This window comes from Manacus vitellinus, unplaced genomic scaffold (assembly GCF_001715985.3).
Source record: "Manacus vitellinus isolate BGI_N305 unplaced genomic scaffold, ASM171598v3 scaffold_12_pilon, whole genome shotgun sequence".
In the NCBI taxonomy this organism is placed as follows: Eukaryota; Metazoa; Chordata; class Aves; order Passeriformes; family Pipridae; genus Manacus; species Manacus vitellinus.
Genome location: NW_021938949.1, coordinates 11,491,372 through 11,510,218, shown reverse-complemented (window position 1 = coordinate 11,510,218; position 18,847 = coordinate 11,491,372). Strand labels below are relative to the sequence as shown.

Here is an 18,847-nt window from a genome sequence, read left to right as displayed (position 1 = left end):
TCACTCTAATTCAACATTAATTAATTTACTGTTGCTTTTGAGTGTTATTTATTCATGGCAGTCAGTAGGAATACGGAGAAAATACTTGACTAACACACTCCAGCAAAACTACAAATAATTGAGATTTGTCTCCCAGGAATGCTTACCATTTTCATAATTAGAATAGTCAGAAAAGCAAGCTTGTTACTGAGATGATTTGCCTGCCTAGATAAGTATCATAGTAAATTAAGTTTAGTGTGTGTTACAAGCGCAGTATAGTGGAATCTGATAATTAGTTGGTCATTTGCAAATCATAAAAATGGTTTCAGTAATGACTCGAGACTGCAAGACAGAACAGAATTTTTGTTTGAAGTATGGCAGGCTGCTTCAAACCAAATGCTACCTGGTTTTGTTTGAAATTTTAGTGGCTATGAATGTGCTGTCACAGACACAGCACATACACAGACCCTGAAGATTGATTTTGGACAGTCCTGTGTTGTCCCAACTGCTTTTGCAGGTTTTGTGATACAAAAAATTTCAGTCTTTGCTCTCAAGGTTTTTGTTTATGTTCATTTACAATGAATCCTGCAAATCATATGAAAAAAGGCATATTTACCAAAGTTTTCTGGTGCAGGGTGTCTGTCTTTCTGGATTTACTTAATGGATGATGCCTGCCCCGATGGGTTCTTGAGTAAGTCTTGGAAGTGGTGCATGGAGCACAAATGTTAAGTAGTTGTAACAGGAGGATGACAGAGCTGGGATGGAAATGTTTTCTTTTAAATTCCAAAACAGAAAATTATATTTTTTCCCTTTGGGAAAAGGTAGAAAAAATCATCTTCTCATCATCCAGCTGTGAATATGAAACAGTTCTGCCTGTGTCCTTTATCTTCTACCTTCCTTCTTTCATTCACTTTATTTTTCTGTTCATGGACACCAGCACTGAACCTAAATCTGTAATGACAGTGAGTTTCTCTTTTTATATAAATTCTGCAGGGATGCAGAGCTGCTTATCAGTTCACAAACTCACTGTAGAGAAACTTCCAGTGATCTTATGAAGGGAATTTTCCAGCTGTAAGGCAGAGACTCTTCTCCTCTGACTACCTTAAGTTTATACTGTCACCCTCTGAAATGATAAAAGAAGACTCAAAATTGCCCACATCAGCAGCTCCTTTGTTCCAAGAAAGGCCTTCTTCTCAGCATGGAAAGAACATTACTGAAATCTGTCTCTTTAATGTTAAATGCACTAGCCACTGAGTTCTTGTAAATTATGTCTCGCTGCTTCCCGCCTGCCTTGCATTGATTTTTGCTTATGGGTTACTTGATCATATGAACTTACAGGGGATCATAAATTGCTTCTATAATTCATGGTAGAGTCTGAGGATGAAAAACAGTAGAATGGGGTTGTTGAGATAAAACACAACTGCAAAAAAATTGAATATCTACTCTTCAATAGCAGCATGATTTCAGATTTTTTTTCCAAAGTTCTCAACAGTAACACACAGATAAAAAGTATGGGTAACAGCAGTTTTAAGGAAATCTACAGAACATAACTAGCAACATGTCATTCTGTAAATCATAAACATCCCTCTCAAATCCCCATGCCCTGGGGACAGTTGTACAGAAGATCATCTCAGCTGATTTCACCTCTTCAACTTTGCTAAACAAGTTAAAACCCAGCAGGAGAAGCCACACATATGACCAGTCATGTTAATTATCTTCATCAGGAACTTGGTTTGTTTTGCTAAAGCAAAGAGCCCCTCATTGACAGCGGTGGTGGATGTGCTGGGTTCAGCTGGCACACGAGGAGCTGATTCCCTGAGGTGGAGCTGATTCCCTGAGATGCTCATGGTTATGCTGCTCCTTGGCAGCTCAAGAAAGCAGGTGATGGCCCTGCAGTGACCAGGACGTGTCTGTGGTGCACAGAGCCCTCTGTGGCCTGTTGGTTGTCAGTATGTACAGATTCCCCAGAATTACAGTCAGCCCGCTTTGTGGTAGGGGTCTTCTACACAGAGAATAGACCAGTGGGCATTTAGCTTATAGGTAATGGTTCTAATTATAAAATCAAATCAGTGTTCACCTAAAATTCTTTTTTCCACTGAAGATCTCCACAAGGGCCACCATGGAAACAAATGAATCGTTTCTTAGGCTGGAGGTGAAAACTGGCATCCCAAAGTTGGCGCTAATGTTGCTAGAGATAGTTTTCTAGGTTCTGACTTAGGAAAAATTGCTTTTTCATCTAAGTGTGATTAACACACGCTGTGCTACAGAGGTTACCTTGCCTGTGTAAGGTGTCCTCACTGGAGGGCACTGCAGCAAGAGAGAACATTCCCTCTCCAGCCTGATGGTAAGTGATGCACTTGCTGTAATGGGTCACTGGGCCTTAACTCCAGCAAGAGTTCTGGCTCAGGACAGATGAATGTTGCTGTTATCAAGCCTTCAGACAAAGACTTCTCATCACATTCTGATGGCTCACTGGTAAATTGCTCAGTGACATTTTTTATAGTTTTTATATAACTCCAACTACTTCTATTACTAGGTCTGATAAAAAAATTGTGTTTTCTAAGTGAAAACATTGCCTTGTCTTTTTTGTTGTGTTTTGTTTTGTCACCATTCAAACAAGGCAAAACTGGTTTTGCTCTAACCAAAATGGAAAACATTTTCAGATGAAAGCCAAGCCTGGAAATTTTCAACCTGCTGTGTTGTTATGAGTTGTGAGCAATTGAAAAGGAGTTTATAGTGGAAATCTGAGTTCAGCAACTACCACTCATCTGGCTGTTGCAGAAATGGTCCCACTGAAGGGAATGAGGCTGCTCCTGTGAGTTTGAGTAGGGACTGCAGAGCTCTGCCTCTTTGGAGTGATTATGGCTCATACTCCTGCTATAATGACAGGGCTTCTGATTGCATTTATGGATGTAATAGCAGTAAATAGTGGGCTGAACTACACAGCAATAACTCTTCTGATGTCCTCTATCCATTGATTCATGGATCAAGGCACAGTATACACACACAGCTGTGTTAAGATGAAGTGAGCAGCACCCAGGTGTGTCTGTGCAGGGGTGTCCTGTTGAACAACCAGGACAATACCAAACTGAGAACAGATTTTGATGGATTGATTTACAAAACATAATATGGCTCACAAAATTGATTAAAAGATTGCTTTGTTCTGTTGGAGAAGTCTAATCTCATTAATTAGCAGTAGAAGTAAGAGATTAGCAGGTTGGCTCTGAGTTATATTGGTGGATGATTGAACATAATGTGGCATCACAATAAATATGAAAATGATTGCACCATCTTCATTATTCTGGCATTTAGTAATACTGCAATACATGAAGATTAAACTCTTAATTATGAGTATTGATTTCTCTGGGCTTTAGAAAGTGCAGGTTGAAATTGCACTGGAGCTGAGGTTCTCGTGTTATCTACAAAACCAGGTACGGATTTTCCTGCTAACACACATTTATGCCAGTCCTTTCAGGCTTTGAACAGGAAGCTAAAAGGCAGCTTTCTCTTTTCTCAGTAAATTTGTGAAACACATTTGGTCACAGATCAGAGTACCATGTTTGTGTTCAGTGTAGGATAGCACAGTAAATACACTTTGATACAAGGGCTAGAAAATGTTTGTTGTGAGCTAGGTGAGCACTGCCCCTTCTGTTGAGGCTCCATGTGGCAGTTGCTCTGAAGCAAGGCAGCATGAGAAGTCGCTCTTCTATCCACCTTTTCCATTGTTTAATGAAATGGAAAACTTTGAGGAAGTTTAAGGCAACAGGCTTCCAGGCCAGAGCTACTGTGCCAGATGGCCATAAGGAGGATGCTCCGTTCACTCTCCCCACTCACTCATTTGTGCAAAGCTATTTTGAGGGTAGAGCTGTGCTCTCAAGATGGAACGGTAGCAATCATATCCTTCACAGTTTTTGTTTTACTTTTTATTAAATTGTGGGCTTTTTATTATGATTTATAAAACACCAATCTGCATAAGTTATCCTGGAAAAAGGGAATTCCCTAAAGGCATAGGAAACTTCACTCAAAGGCAACACCCACGCTCAGAGAAACTTTCTAGGTGAGATGGAGTGCAGCTCCAGTCCCACTGAGACTACCCAGGTGACCTGTGCAAGAGGAGAAGGTGGGAATTCTCTTGGGTTGGCTTGACTCATTTTTCTTGGAAAGGCAGACGATGGCGTGTGGAGAGGTGACAAGTGTTGTGAAGGCTGGGAGGAGGGAGTGCTGCAGGCAAGGAGCTGCCCATGAATTCTCTGGTATGCACAGGTTTTATAAAATGAAGTGGATGGAGCTATTCAGGTCTTAACATTGCCCATATAGCTCTGAAGTCCTACTGTATTTTTTAGTAAGCAGGTACTCAATTGAATGTTTCCTTCCAATTTCATCTTATTTGCAAACCAGGCTGGTTCTTTGTCAGTGAAGCAGTCTGAAAAATAAAGGGTTCTAAGCAGCCACAAACTAAAACTAGGGGAGTGACAGTATAAAGCAAAGTAGCAGATAGTCTGACAGATGGAAAAAGTATAACATTCTTACCTTTTGAAATTCCAGGCAGCCAAGAAAAGGATTAGATTAAAGAAGTCATAATAGTATGCGGGTCGCAAATGAAAGTATAAAAACTTAAACCTAAAAGAGAAAGAAGAAAGGAGCGCATGGAAGAAGAGGAGGAAAACAGCAGACAGCAAAATAAGTCACTGCAGGAATTTATTAGAGAAACCCATTGAAGTGAGGTGGCATTTCAGGTGAAAATTCGGGAGGATTTTATTCTCAGTAATTGCTAGATAAATGATAGTGTGGGTATTGAAGGAAAGTTAGTTTAAAATAAAAGACCTACAATATAGCTATTTTAAATTCCCCTCACCTTCTATGTATCATTGCAGAAAGCCACTGATTTCAGAAGAGAGGTATCCAAAAATGTAATGAAAACCACTAAAAATATTTGAGTCCATTGATGGGACATCATCAGCTTGAAATCAAAGCAGTTTAAAAGAAAAATGGCTTGTTTTAGCAATTGCAATTACCCTGTCAGTTCTCCTTGCAAGCACATTTTCTTTCTCTCCGAGTCCCTTTTTGTCCCTGTCACCGTGCAGAAATCCTGGGCAAAGGCTAATGACCATAATACACAAAATGAAAATTATAGAAGGAATTACATTTAAGCTTTATTTTTAATTTTTTAATGTTCATCTGATTCTTACTGAACTGGTGGTGGAGGGTTTTTTAAAGAAATCCCATGTAAGTTGTTTGTGTCCCATTTGAAGCTGAGTGACTCATGGGGCTAGAAGTGGCTAGTCTGAATAGAACTGGGGGCAATAAAGTTACATTAATTTATGAGCAATGGTACTGCAGACTGGTATTCTGTGCAGGACTGTGGGCAGTAACAGTCTGCTGCATGGGGCAGTGAGCCTCTGGGACCTTGTAGGCTCTTTAGTGTTCAGGATCTGTGTGTATGTTCCTGGATAGGGACCCAGCTGCCTTTTAGCCTCTTACATAGTCCAGAGAAGAGCCTGATTCTCTTTGCTGTACCTCTTACTTACCTGTACAGTTTCTTGGACCTCCAAGGTGGAAAGAACAGATTCTAACTTAAAGCAAGTGTTGTAGGGGAACACTGCTGAGGAGGAAGGAACTTGAAGGGAGAGTTATGGGAGATGTTGAAACCATTCCTTTCCGGAATGTGCTGCTCCCATTGCAGCAGGATCTGTCTCGTGGTTGTCTAAAAGAAGTGTTTCAATTACTCAAGGGCATTTCATTACAATTAAGGGGATCACATTGTTTCGTCACCTGAAACGGTGCTCTGCAAACTGCCAGTTGGTCTGTTTTTTCTGAGTTTATGCTATTCCTTTGAACAAGGAGAAGATACACAGGAGGGATCAGGCAAAGGTCTTTTTTGTGTGTTCAGACTTCGTTTTGTAACTAATACTTTTGAAAACAAAGAAAACAAACAAAAAAGAATGCTTTTGGTATTGCTTACTTTGATCAACATATGCTTCCAGTTTCAAAAACCTGTGGAAAAGTGTTTTCCCTCTCTCCTACTCTCACTTCACACTTGGCAAATGCCTTTCTTGTTCCTTATATCAAATCTCACAGACATAAGCATGTGTTTTTAATAGCTGTAGATGTTTTGGAAGGTGCAGTGGAGTTTGTGGCTGTGCTCCTGCTGTCTGATAACTGTGCCCAAGTGCAGCCTCAAGTTTGTCCTGTAACACAGTGCAAGCTTATCGTGTCTGCAAAAGGAGTCTTCAGATGGGGTGTATGTGGAGGTGGGAGGAGAAGGGGGCATCACAAAAGGCACTAAGTGCAGAAACTGGGTAACAACTCAGATCTTAGGGCTTTGAAAAATTGTACCTTCGGCAGGGGTGACACACACTAAGGAACATTTGAGACAATGATATCCCTTTCACTTAAAAAAGAATAATGTTAAAATATGCAAGAGGAAAATTGGGGCAGGAGGAATTTTTTTTTTTTAGCTTTGAGGTACTTTGCTTCCTTTTTCTGCTAATATTCAAAATTTCAGATTCTGTCTAAAGCATTTTTGTTGAAAAAGGTCCTTACAAGGTCAGAGCACTTGACGTTGTTTAACTGAAGAATGAATGCCAGTTTTCATATAAAATTACAATTTTCTTACACTAAGTTCAGGTTTTTGAGTTGAAGAGCAGTTACATAAAACCAAAAACAAAGCACTTTAAATTCTTTATTGAAAATGTCCCTCCAGTTCTCCAGTTTATCAGTATATCCTGTCTGAACCTTGCACTCTGGCACTTACTTTATAAAATAAGGACCAGAAATTACTCCATGAAAATAAAAAATGAACATAAATTTTAAATAGGATTGTAAGAGCCCCTCTCCTACATGAAGACGTGAAAATATGCATGTTGCCATTTATATGTTCCAGGATACATCTGCTGTTACGAGTAAATGCTATCAGTCAATAATCCTCAGCAGCTGTTAAGTAGCAGAGTTTCACCAGCTTCTCAGCAGAGCTGTGCTGATCAGAGGAACAAGCAGCTTTGGCCAAAAAGGGGGTTTCACTCTAGGGTAATGTTGGCCTTGACATTGTTTGAATATTTTGAAGAGTGCTTAGAAACTTTGAGGTGACTCCTTTGAAGGTACAAATGTGCGTACTCAGGTAGAGCTTTGTCCAACTCATAAACACCTGGGTACTTACCCATGTTCATGCAGCCTTGTTCAGGATGAGGCACACAGGCAGGGCTGCATGGGGAAGGCTGGCATGGCTGTCCCCAAGGGGTGATGGCCCTGTATGGGGACAGAGGAGAGGGGTATGATCTTGATGGGGCGCAGGCTGGCACCCCTTGTGAGTTCTTGCTCTGCCATAGAAACTGCTTTTGAAGAGAGAACCGAGGTGGAATGTGTACTGCTCACTGCACCCCTGCCGTGTGGATACGCTCAGAGATGTCCTGTGTTTTGTTTTTGAACAGGAAAAGCCAACAACAATGTACAGTGGGATGACGACTCCGTAGAATACATGCCAGCCAACCCAGTCAGGATCGCATTTGTCTTGGTTGTTCATGGCAGAGCTTCTCGGCAGCTCCAGCGCATGTTTAAGGCTATTTACCATAAAGACCATTTTTATTACATTCATGTTGACAAGGTAATATATCACTGGTTATAAATTGCCTGTCTCACCATCTGTCAGTTTACCCATCTTTGTCATCTTCTTCATCTTCTCTTTACCTCTGCTGCATAAAGTGCACGTCACTTTTTGTCTCTTCATCTGTTACATGTTCGGAGCCTCTTTTTTTTTTTTTTCTTATTTTTCTTTCTTGGTATCTTCTTTATGTAAGAGCCTTCATTTCTCCTTCTGTGTCAATGAGTATCTCTCCATGTCTGTCTGTTGTACATTTAGTTAGCAGCAACCAATAAGTTGATGCAGACTGAGGTGATAGCCTGAGGTGCCTTAGGCAAGTCACACACTATAAAAGGGAGGTGGTAACATTCACCTCCTTTATGAAAGCCCTTTGGGATCTACAATGACAAATGATGAGCTAATCACACTGATTAGTGATTACTGTAGTTGTAATAAAATGAATTAAACAGGGTTCTCTGTACATTTAGCAAATAAGCATTTAGCAAAACAAGGTTTTGTACTATAGTAAGTGAGGGCAAAGCAATGGCAGCACTCGGTGAGTCAGGAGGTAGGGTTGGTGGTTAGTGAATACAGGGAGAGAAAATTTTGGACAGAATAACTTGAATGTATTACTTTTTTCTCCTGTAAAGCGATCCAATTACTTGCATCGTCAAGTGCTCCAGTTTGCCAGCCAGTACCCAAATGTGAGAGTCACTTCTTGGAGAATGGCAACTATCTGGGGAGGAGCAAGTCTTCTGTCCACCTACCTGCAGACCATGAGGGACTTAATGGAGATGAATGACTGGCCATGGGATTTCTTCATTAACCTCAGTGCTGCCGACTACCCAATCAGGTACAACAAGCATTTTAAGAATGTGTATGTTTTGTTCCTGAAGGAAATAAGTATGGATATAAGGGATGACATGTCCAGGCTGTGCTGCAAGAAGCACAGTCAGAGGGGCAGTTTCTTTTGTTTTATAGCAGAAGACTCCCCTTGGTGAAGCAGGTGTCTGAGAGCCACACTTAGGCCAAGGAGACAATCACCTTACTGTACCCTGTGTGTCTTCCACTTCCTTGGGAGGGACTGCAGCTGGAGCAGGGTAGCAGCACTGGACCTCCACTTTCACTGAGGGGCTGCTCTAGTTAGTCAATAGTTCCAGCAAAAGAGGCAACAGAGGATGAGTAAAGTGGCAGGAAGTGCTGGGGCTCAGCAAATGAACCCCAGGCGTGGAGAGATTCCTCCCTGCCAGGGCTCTGATTAACAGTTTGATTTGATGTCTCAGCAAGTGTTAAAGGTATGAATGCAGATTCAGTGAAGGTAATGTTCTCCTCTCCTTTTTTTTAGTACTTTTTCTGTGGAGGATAAGGGTTGTAGAAGTGAAAAATAACTAGCTAGGAGTCAATTATATCTTCAGCACCAAGCGTTGCCTGAATATCTTTATTCAGATGGCACCAGGCAGAGAACTTCCACACAACCACATGATAAGGCTCGTGATTTTGAGTGAAATTTATATTCTTTCTGGATTTACATCACCCAGGTCTCACAGCTTCATTCCATAAGTTTACAACATTGTGCAAAAGTAGATAGTCCATAAAAATACCCCAAACCAAACGAAAAAAAAAACAACCAAAACAAAAAATCAAAAAAATACCCACCCCAAAAAAACCCCCAAGTGTCCTTAAACTGTTTGATTTAGGCTGTAAGAGTTATTAAGAAGAAGGAAACAGGAAATTCTCCTTATGGCTTCTCTTTCCCTTTATGTTGAAATAAATCAATGAAAGGGGAAGTAACTTTCTTGGACGATTTTCTGATGAGTGATGATGTAACATGGTTCTAATATTCCTAGAAAAGAAACATAAAAGATGCTTCCACTGATTAGGTTTCTCCAAGGTCTCCCTCAAAGTATGAGTCCCTTCCTGAAGCTGCTACTTGGACAGAAATCTCACCACTGAGGTGAAAAATGGAAGTAAACATGAGGCCTTAGGAAGGACTCTGTGAGGACTGACAAAAGGCTTTATTGCTGGTGCCTATTTCTAAGCACTGTCAGAGAAATGCAGTGCATTTGGGGGAGAAAAATTAGGGAAGAGCACGAGTCACTGAGATTGCATTGATATTGGAACATGGAGATTTGAATTAAGAAATCACAGTATTTCACATTGCATCAGAGTTAAACACTTCTGGTGTCCAGCAGAAAGAGACTTAAAAGTTTTGACATATTATCCTTGCTTGTAAGGGAGAGTATGTAGTTCTCTGTCTACCTCCTGAGTTTTGGGAAAAGCTAGCTTGTTATTCCCTATCAGTCACTTCCCTGGTGAGGAATGCTGTGTTGATGCTAAAAGATGAGCTGATGGCACTTTGAATGAAGATAAATTGTAAGAGAAAATTGCTGAAGGTCTGGTGTAGTACTAGACTAGTTCCAGCAGATGTGTCCAGTTATCCTGTGGTGTTGAGTCCACTCTATCCATTGTGTGTAATGCTGGGGCCATGACCTGTGGCAGTCTGAACTGTTCTTAGTTCAAACCACAGGGCCAGATGGGGTCAGCCGCTCACAGACATGGCCATAAACAATCCCAGGATTTGTTGAGTAGACTGTAGCCAGTTCAGTGTTAATGGATTCTTTGTAATAATGCCGTGGCATCTTGCAGTCATTCAAGCTCTGAACAAGTCCCATTCAGCTGGAGAAATTCCAGGCACTCGTTTCTTCAGAGAGGGAATTCTCGAAGGTCGTGGTTCTCCATTGCAGCTGCTCTCAGAGATGTGTGGTTGGCTCTCACCAGCCAGGCAGCATCTGAAGTGCTCCCTTTTCTTTCTGTCAGAGTATTCTGTTACCAGAACTGAAGGAAATGTGCTTTCCCTTCACACCATGATGCACTTCAACAAAAAGTAAGAAGCCTTTTTTAGCGCTGCAACTTCAATGACAGTGACTTATAAGTATTGTTAGAAATTTTTTAATATGGAGTATTACAGCTATAAACCCTGGAAAATGTTATCAAATACATATATGAGTCCATTTCATTTTCATAGTGGAAGAGCTATAAATTAATATTCTTTATAATCTTTAGAAAGGCATTACTCCTTGCATACCCCAAAGAGAGCTGGTTGTTTTTCCAGGAAATAGTAAATAGGGTGTTTGAGGGGTTTTTTCCTCTTCTTTCAGACTTCATGCCATGATTTGTCAGATAATGGGCTACGGGCAGTTTACGCTTCTCTCACTGGTTAGTCATATTGCAGTGGGTTTTGCTAGGCTTCCCTGCATAACAACATATGAATTTTGTGGATTAATAGTTTTTATCCAGAGCTGCTTCATATTAAGCTTTCACTTCCCATCTGCCATGCCATCTGTAACACTGAAACCTTTACTACTTCTCTTCTGATAATAAAAGCTAATCCAGCCTTCTAAGTCAGAAAAACATATTCAGTATGTGGGGTTAATACTATATGATGAAGCCTAAATCTGTCCAGGGAGCAGTCTGGTATGTTCATGGGCTGCAGCAGAATTGCTAGGAGCCCTTCATACTTTGGAAGAGATGTCCAGAAGCAGATGTTAAGGATCATACTATTTAAAGGCACGGGGGAAAAAATATTAGAACTATTCATTTTGTGAAGGAAACAATTAAAAATGTGTAAAATAAAACCTATGCAGGCCAGGAAAATTCATATACCCCTATTATTCTTCCTCACGCCTGAATGCTTCGTTTGTGGAGTCTGTAGGTACAGCACCTGGCACAAAGGAGGTCCTAATCCATGAGTCTCTCCTTGTTACTGCAGTAGAAATCACTAGCCAATAGTCTGGATGTGAAGGTGCCTTCAACAAAAGTTCTGTGTTTCCTTTTAGCCATAAAGCAATATGTTATTTATTGGCCTAAGTGAAATAATGTGGTGAATTATCCAGCCTTGACTCCATTCAGCTCTGTTAAACGTTCTAAGCAGGAAAAGGACAGATGAAATGGCTAAAGACAAACCTCCACATGAAACTCTGAGGTGGGAGGTTGTGCAACTGCCCTTCCTTTAGCCCTGGGCTTGTGAATAAAAAAGAGCACATGCTTCCAGAGTTCTCAAGAAGTATCTCTCACAGTCATTGAATTCATAAAGAAATGAAAGAAACCAGCACCTTCCTTTGTTTTCCTTAACTTTTTAAATTTTAGTGGTATTTTTTATTTATTTAAAGTCTTTTCTTTTGACAGCCTCTTTCAAAACCCTGTGGGAAAGCTATTGATGTCTTTAACCTCTTACTTTACATGGGTATCTATTTGCATTATTTATTGTCTCTGACAAAGAGCATAAAGTAGTCAACCTTATGTTCAGGGACTGAAATTTCACTCCCAACAAGGTGAACTATAGTAGAGCATCTATTCATGCTGAATGTTTAATGTGCATTGCAGGAGTCCTTGGATAATGTGGCAGGGGAAGTGTTGCACCACTTAAATTAAGAAGTTTAATGAGATCATTTAACAGTGAATGTCATGTCAGCGCTTACCTGGCCACAGAGCTTGTATAAAGAATAAACGTAATGAAACATTTGAACTATTTATAATTTACAGTAAATCACTGAACCTCAATCACCAAAGGGATCACCAAATCTAATTGCCAGCTAATGCTTGGTCTTTAATAAAGGTCAAGCAAAATTATTAGCAGAAGCTTGGGGAGTGCTTCAGAATAGTAAGAAAATAAAGTGTCTTATTGGTGGAGCCAGAAATGCAGATGCGACTACATTTTCAATTATGAGCAATCAGGTATAACAACAGAACTTAAAATAAACCCAGTGAAACTACTTGTGTTTTGCTGCTTGATGCTTTCTTGTGATGAAGTTGTGTAGCCCTACTTTTCCAAAAGCCTGTATTGTGAAGACTCATTTGAGTGAGACACCTTTAATAGAGGTTTTGGTCTGGCACTTCAATGAAATGGGTGTCATAATACAAATAGCACCTGAGGTACTACAGACTTTGGGAAGTAAATGGGATGACCTGACTGGGACTGGTCCTTTAAACAGGTGCCAATTTGGTGTAATTTATGGAGATCATCTTTGTCAGTTAGAATCACACTCAGAAATTAAGAAAAATGAGCTAGCAGAGAACTATTGACAGATTTGCTCTTCCTTCAATATGTAGTCCTCTGAGGGTCAAGGTAACATTGTTAATGCTAACAGCAATGTTCATCTAAAGATTTAGGTGCTCCTTTGAAACTTGAGGGGTGCCCTTTGATGCCAGACTCAAGCTGTCCGACTGCTTTTGCAAAACTTCTCAACTTTTGCAGTGTGTAGGCTCGAAATGCAATATTGGAAATGCAGGAAAATTTCTTCCTAGAACTGAAACAAAACACTTGGCTTTCACATACATCTCTCTAGCTTTGTGAGAAATGTCTGAGACGCGGTTGTGCCCTCTTGATGGCTATGAATTTAGAAATCCCAAAGACAGCAGAGCTGATGAAAGCTGTTTAATGGCAAATAGGATCACCCAAAACATTGGCTAGAAAGGCAGTTCCTCTCTGTCTCTGTCTTAATTTGACTTGATTTAATTTAACAATTCTGCGTCTCACTAAGACTCAGACTTCAGAGCTGTCCTCCACAGATATTTCCTTCCTGGCATTGTATAAGCTGTTGCTGGACATGAAAGCCTGGGTAAAGGATACTGTTTTCAGGGCTGAATTTGACCTTACACCCCATGTGAAGCCACATGTTGCAATGCTGATCTGAAATGCAGGCCTTGTCACTAGAATAATGTACCAGGCAGTAGGCAAATAGTGCAGTGTTCTTTAAAGTACCCTTTCAAATGTTATCCTGAGCTGAAGCACTGCTAAATCATATCTGTACATCTAGATGGGAGTGCAGCACAGGTAGCTTTTGCAGTACAACATCTGTTAAGATGCCAGTGCCTGAGGTTTTTATCTCAGTGTTGTCACTGACGCTGTATGTGGTTTTGTTTGCTCAGAATATCTTTATCTGGCAATCCAGATGTCAATCCACTCCTAATGCTTCACAGGGAATCTTTTTTCCTGTCCAAAAAGGAACTTTATTGGTGTTTTTCTAGAATCTGCATTCTCTGAGAATTTCAGATTTGCTTCTTTCTTTAATCGCTCAAATAACCTTTTCTCCTTTCTTCCTTTTTTCAGCACATTTGCTTGAGATTTATATATATTTTGAAGGTTATCTTTTTAGTTTGCTATTCCATTTCTCTGTTTTACTGATGAATTGTCAGTGGTTGGCAAGGCTGTGGTTTTGTGCATGGTCACAAATGGGTGGGGTGAAATGTTGAAATTATTGTGGCTTAAAAATTTTATTTACATCTGCTGTTAACATAATGTTTTCTTCAAGCTGGCAAATGTTAGTGGTGGGAGACACACCCTTTCTCTGTGCAGCCACGGCAGCTGAGGTTACTCCTTCTGCCTCTCCTGGATTTAAGGATGTAAAGCAGCTTTTGCTTTTGGAGAATTGTCACATCTGCAGCTCTTTGTAACTTCTTTGGATATTTAGTACTTCTGAGATGTGCTGCATAGCAGCCTCAGTCTGGCAACAGGAATAAATGCACCCCAAACTGGAGACTGGTTTGGGTATCCAGACACCTTTACAGTGTGGGAAATTAAAGATGCATCAATAAGGCACATTTTTAGCATAGGATTTTTACTCGAAGAGCCCCTGTACTTGGCAGCATGTCACCTTGTTGATTACAGTGCTAAACATTGAGCCTTTTATCTCTTGGTATGTGAACTGAAGCATCTGAGCCAGTGTCTCAGGCCGCTGTGGGGACTGCCTGACAGAAGGAAGCCCCAGATGCCAAGCTCTGCAGTTTGGTGGGCGCTGCAGCCCCCGAGCACTGCTGGGCTGCCAGGCTGGTACCCACTTCTCTTCTGGCTTGGCTCTGGGGCTGCTCACAGGGAGGTTCTCCAGCAAAGAGCCAAAGGGTTTTCATCTGTTTGCCATTTGCTTTCTGGGCACAATTTATTTTTTACTTATTTATGACTGAGAGAAAAGTCTGTCTGCTAAAAGAGAGTTAAATGTGAGTCTTCACTGGATACCATTCAGCCTGATCTGTAAACTATAAGAGCACAAATGTTGTGATAATGTGCACCATTGGTTCCTAGGCAACAGTTGCATCTTTTGTCTTCAGGATGCTAGAATAGTATCTGGAATAGTGTTTTTGTAAGGGTAGCCAATGTGTTGGGGCTGAGGAAAGCATTGAGCAGTATGAGGGATCTGCCAGCTCAGCTATTTCTTCTTCACAGCTCCAGAGCTATTTATGAAACCTGTTTTTTCATTTACAACTTGTCTTTGTGGACAAAAAGTGTGGGGTAACCAAGTCCTTTGTGCAGAATGGCTCTTGTACTTTAAATCCATGCTTAGCAAAATTCATGATACTCAGTTGCTCACTGCATTCCTGGGAGAGAAGCTCCAGTGGGGTCTGAGTGTGTAGTGGGATGTTGATCACTAGAGAAATCTCAGGTGTGACCCTTCTCTCTTGTGCACTCTCCCACAACTTTGCTTCAAGTGGCTTTTACTCTGGATTAAGTGTGAAGTGGATAACAGCAGCTGCAGAGAGACAGGTGTCCATGTGGTGTTTACCTGGGTTTTGTGAGAACCTTTAATCTCTCTTTAACTTGGTTTGGGGTTTTTTTGTTGTTTGGTTGTTTGGGGTTTTTTTCCGAAAGTTCAGTAAAATCATTATCAAATTCCAAAAGCTAAAACTGCTTGAAAGAGGGAGACATTCCTATTATAACATTCCATTTTAAACATGCTCTCCCTTCGTGGTCTCTCTGAATTCTATAAGGAAATTAAAAATCTGCTGAAATTGCCATTAAGACACTTTTTTGTTTAGATTTCAGATACCACTTAAAATAAAACAGCTGCAAAATAATATCTGGTGGCAGTTCAAAGTGAAGATAACACAACATGTGCTATTATACCTTTTCCAAGTCACTCTTAAATAATTGCAAACCAAAAGGCCATTAAAGGGTGAGCCAAAATGTTGTTCTGATTGAGTCTCCTAGTAGTGATATTGAAATAGAGAAGAGAGGGAGAGATGGATAGATGAATTCTTCCCCTTGAAAAGAGGGCTAAAAATGTAAGTGTTGAATGGTATTTGCTGTTTAAGATTTTTCAGCCAATTGATACATAAATTCAGATCTTGTCCTGATATTAAATTATGCACTTTGACATTTTGTTATTCAGTAATACTGCATGTGAATGAGCTGAATGGATGATTTGAATGAAATACTTTGGAATGGAATTAAAGCTACTTTAGAGAGCAAGGGTGGGTGGCACAAGTGTACAGTCCCACCTGCCTCTTCCTTTACTTTGATCCAGTGGAAACTCCTTTTTCCCCAGAATTATAGTGCAAGGTAAGAGCCAGCTGGCCACCAGCTGCCTCACTCCCTGGGATTTATGGGGAGCACTGATGGGAAATACTGTATTTATTTGGACAGAAGCATCCAGTGTTGTTCTGTCTGCTGCTGTCACTCAGTGAAGTCCCTAAGACCACACCACGTGCTGATGCTCCAGTCCCCAGGCTCAGGAGCTTTGGGGTGAAGGAAGATGGTTGCAGGTGGGAAGCACTGAGATCTTCCAATGCACTCCCTTACATGGGAGTTGCTTAAGAGGCTTCTTAGTCTTTGTTCTCTTCTGTGGGGAACAAACCCCTTCATCGATCTGCAAGTGCTCCAGAGGAGGCCCAGCTCAGCTCTCACATCTCTGTCAACCAAAAGCAGCGTCTGTGGGCACTGTCAGTGCTGCAGAGCTTGGGTGGTTTGGAAGAGAGTAGAGCCACCTCTGTGTGTGATGTTCTTTGTCTTTTAAAGTTCTTTTATGGTCCTGACTAGTGTCAACTAGTCAAATCTTTGTATCTTGAGATACTGTGTAAACTTTGACCTGGCAGTGCAGAAATTCCAGACCTAAATTTTGCTATGCAGTCCCAACTAGAATTAGGGACTAGTTGGCTTTTACAGTTGCACTGTATTACAGTTGAATACTTCCTTTCTGCTTGTCCTGCACAGCACTGCTAGTCACAGTGCATTGATATGATACTTCTGAATCTCTCTATATAAATAGTGGTGCTGAATGCCGTTGACTGTGTTTGTGATGATCCATCTGTAGTTCCAGGCTGATCGGAGGGGATGAGGCCCTAAATGGTTTATTGTAACACACATTCCACTCTGCCACACGCTGTTTAATTATATCCATCATTCAGCATTACTTGATGAACCAGCTGTAGGCACAAGCATCCCTAAGCTTTCATCAGGATAATTGCACTCTTTGCCACATTAGGAACTGGTTTGGGGCCAAGACTTTTCCAAATACAGAGTCAATCTCAGTTTAAAAGTTTGCTGCCCCAAACTAATTTCTGGCAAATAACCTTGCAACAGTGCCTTCTTGGCCAGCTGAAAACTAAAAGATCTGTAAATCCAAATTGGTTATTTGTGTCACATTATGGCTTTAAATAATTGGGGCAGCTTTGGAGGACATTTTAGCACCAACTCAGATAATTGTGTTCTGAAGATGTGATGTACCATACCAGTCAGGTGCAAGGTAGCTTCCAGATTATTTCTATGGCAGGGGCTTGCAGGGACTGTGGCTGTGCTTACTCTGTGAGGGTCAGTGTCACTGCTATACCTTTGTATAGGTGGTATTGTGTAGGCACTGAAACTGTTCCCACAGGGCTCAAGTCATGTTACAGGTGGCAGCTGCAGAACTACACCCTGATCTTTCTTCGAGATGAGAAACTGGTACATGTGGTGTGTCAAGAGATACCAGTGCTGGGTATCATCACAAAGTGCCTGGAGCACCCCCAGGTTCATGAACCATTGCAGCCCAGGAGAGGAGAGGCAGCCAGGACATCACTCCAGATCACTGCTACACAGTAGGGCCTGGCAGTGTCAGGAGATCACTGATGACAGACTGCCTTTTCTAGAGTCTTTTCTTGAGTTGAGGTGAACCACTGGTTCTCTTCTAGTCTCGGTATTAAATAAGACTGTTCTAGTTGTAGCTCTGTTAAGCACAGCAGTGAGCAGGAACATCAGCCTCCCACCCTCCCAGTAGTCTTCTCATCAGCCCCAGTTATGTCAGTTAATGGATCTGTAATTCCCTTTGCAGTTTTCTCACTCAGACATCCTCTCTGCCACATGTTTGTGCCCCATGTCCCAGCTCTGCATTCTTCACTTACTCCAAAACAGTCCCAACGAAGAGTAGGGCAGGTCATCAGCTGGCACTGATTGTCAAAATAAGATTATTGCTCAACCCAAATAAAGGTAACAAAATTTGACCTTCTGTTGTTAAAACCAATTAAGTTTCCTTCCATCAGCTCTCAGTTCATTATCCCTTTCACCCCCCAGGCCCTGTTCTTCCATCTTTTTAGGCTTGGTGCAGAATTAATGTTAAATCCCATTAGTCTGACCCCGTTTTCCCTGTTTTGCCTTCTGGTCCTTTGAATTGATGCACTCCGACAGGTTGATTCAGCAGCTCAGGGATCAAAAGGAGTGGCAGGCCCAGGAGGAGCTTCAGGAAGGGCCTGGTTTACAGTAATTCACTTTACTTTTAAATGAGTTTGTGAAAGGGCCTCAGCAGAGGGGTTTCATCGGGGGATGAAGAGCTCTCGACTTCACCGTGGCACAGAGAGCACCACACAGCCCTTCTGCTGGTGGAGTCCCACCACTCTTCTCTGAGGATAACTCTAGTTAGGAGATTAAAGCTGCCCATTGCATGAGTGTAAATTGCCTCTTTCTTTTTCCTTAGAAAGTGTGAGATGGGGAAAAAGCAAGTTTTTTTACCCAGGTCCATCTTTCCCACTGCGTCAGAAGGATCATCTGCTCTCAGGGCAGTGTCAGACTAAGTTGGCCAGATTTTGTGTAGGTCTGTGCTGGAAACTGGAGATGGCAAGACCCAATACTAGTATGACTAATTTATACATTGTGGCCCCTCAGAAAGGGCTCTCCTTCTCCCTTTTTCCACGGGCATGTGGTGGTCTCAGTTCCCTGCTGCTTGCAAGCTTAGTGTCAGTGATTTCCATTTCATCATTGACCTGAAGTTCCAGTGGCCACTGTGTTGTGTGACAGCATGGAATGTGAGCTTTGCAGAAGGTGCTGGACCTTCACATTTGGGAGCATGTGTGCTACGCCTTCACCTGCTCAGAGCCGCTGGGAGGTGGCCCTGCAAAGAGGGGCTGTGGTGGAGTGGCTTCAGTGGCGAGCTGGGCGTGCAAGGAGGGACGTTTTCACTGAGTCCTGCAGTGAACCATCTTTGGTGTCTGTCAGGAACGCGCTGATTTTGAAAGGGGAAGAGAGGATTGAATGGCTTTCATTTCCTGGCA

The 18,847-nt window shown here is 41.5% G+C and overlaps 1 protein-coding gene across 1 annotated transcript in view; it reads left to right on the top strand.

Moving 5' to 3' along the window:
• XYLT1 (xylosyltransferase 1) overlaps positions 1 to 18,847 on the top strand; it is an 84,681-nt gene that overhangs the window by 21,719 nt on the left and 44,115 nt on the right. The window contains exons 2-3 of the mRNA XM_029957907.1: positions 7,407 to 7,579; positions 8,206 to 8,408. Coding sequence (XP_029813767.1) covers positions 7,407 to 7,579; positions 8,206 to 8,408 — 376 coding nt within the window. The remainder of the gene's footprint in view (positions 1 to 7,406; positions 7,580 to 8,205; positions 8,409 to 18,847) is intronic.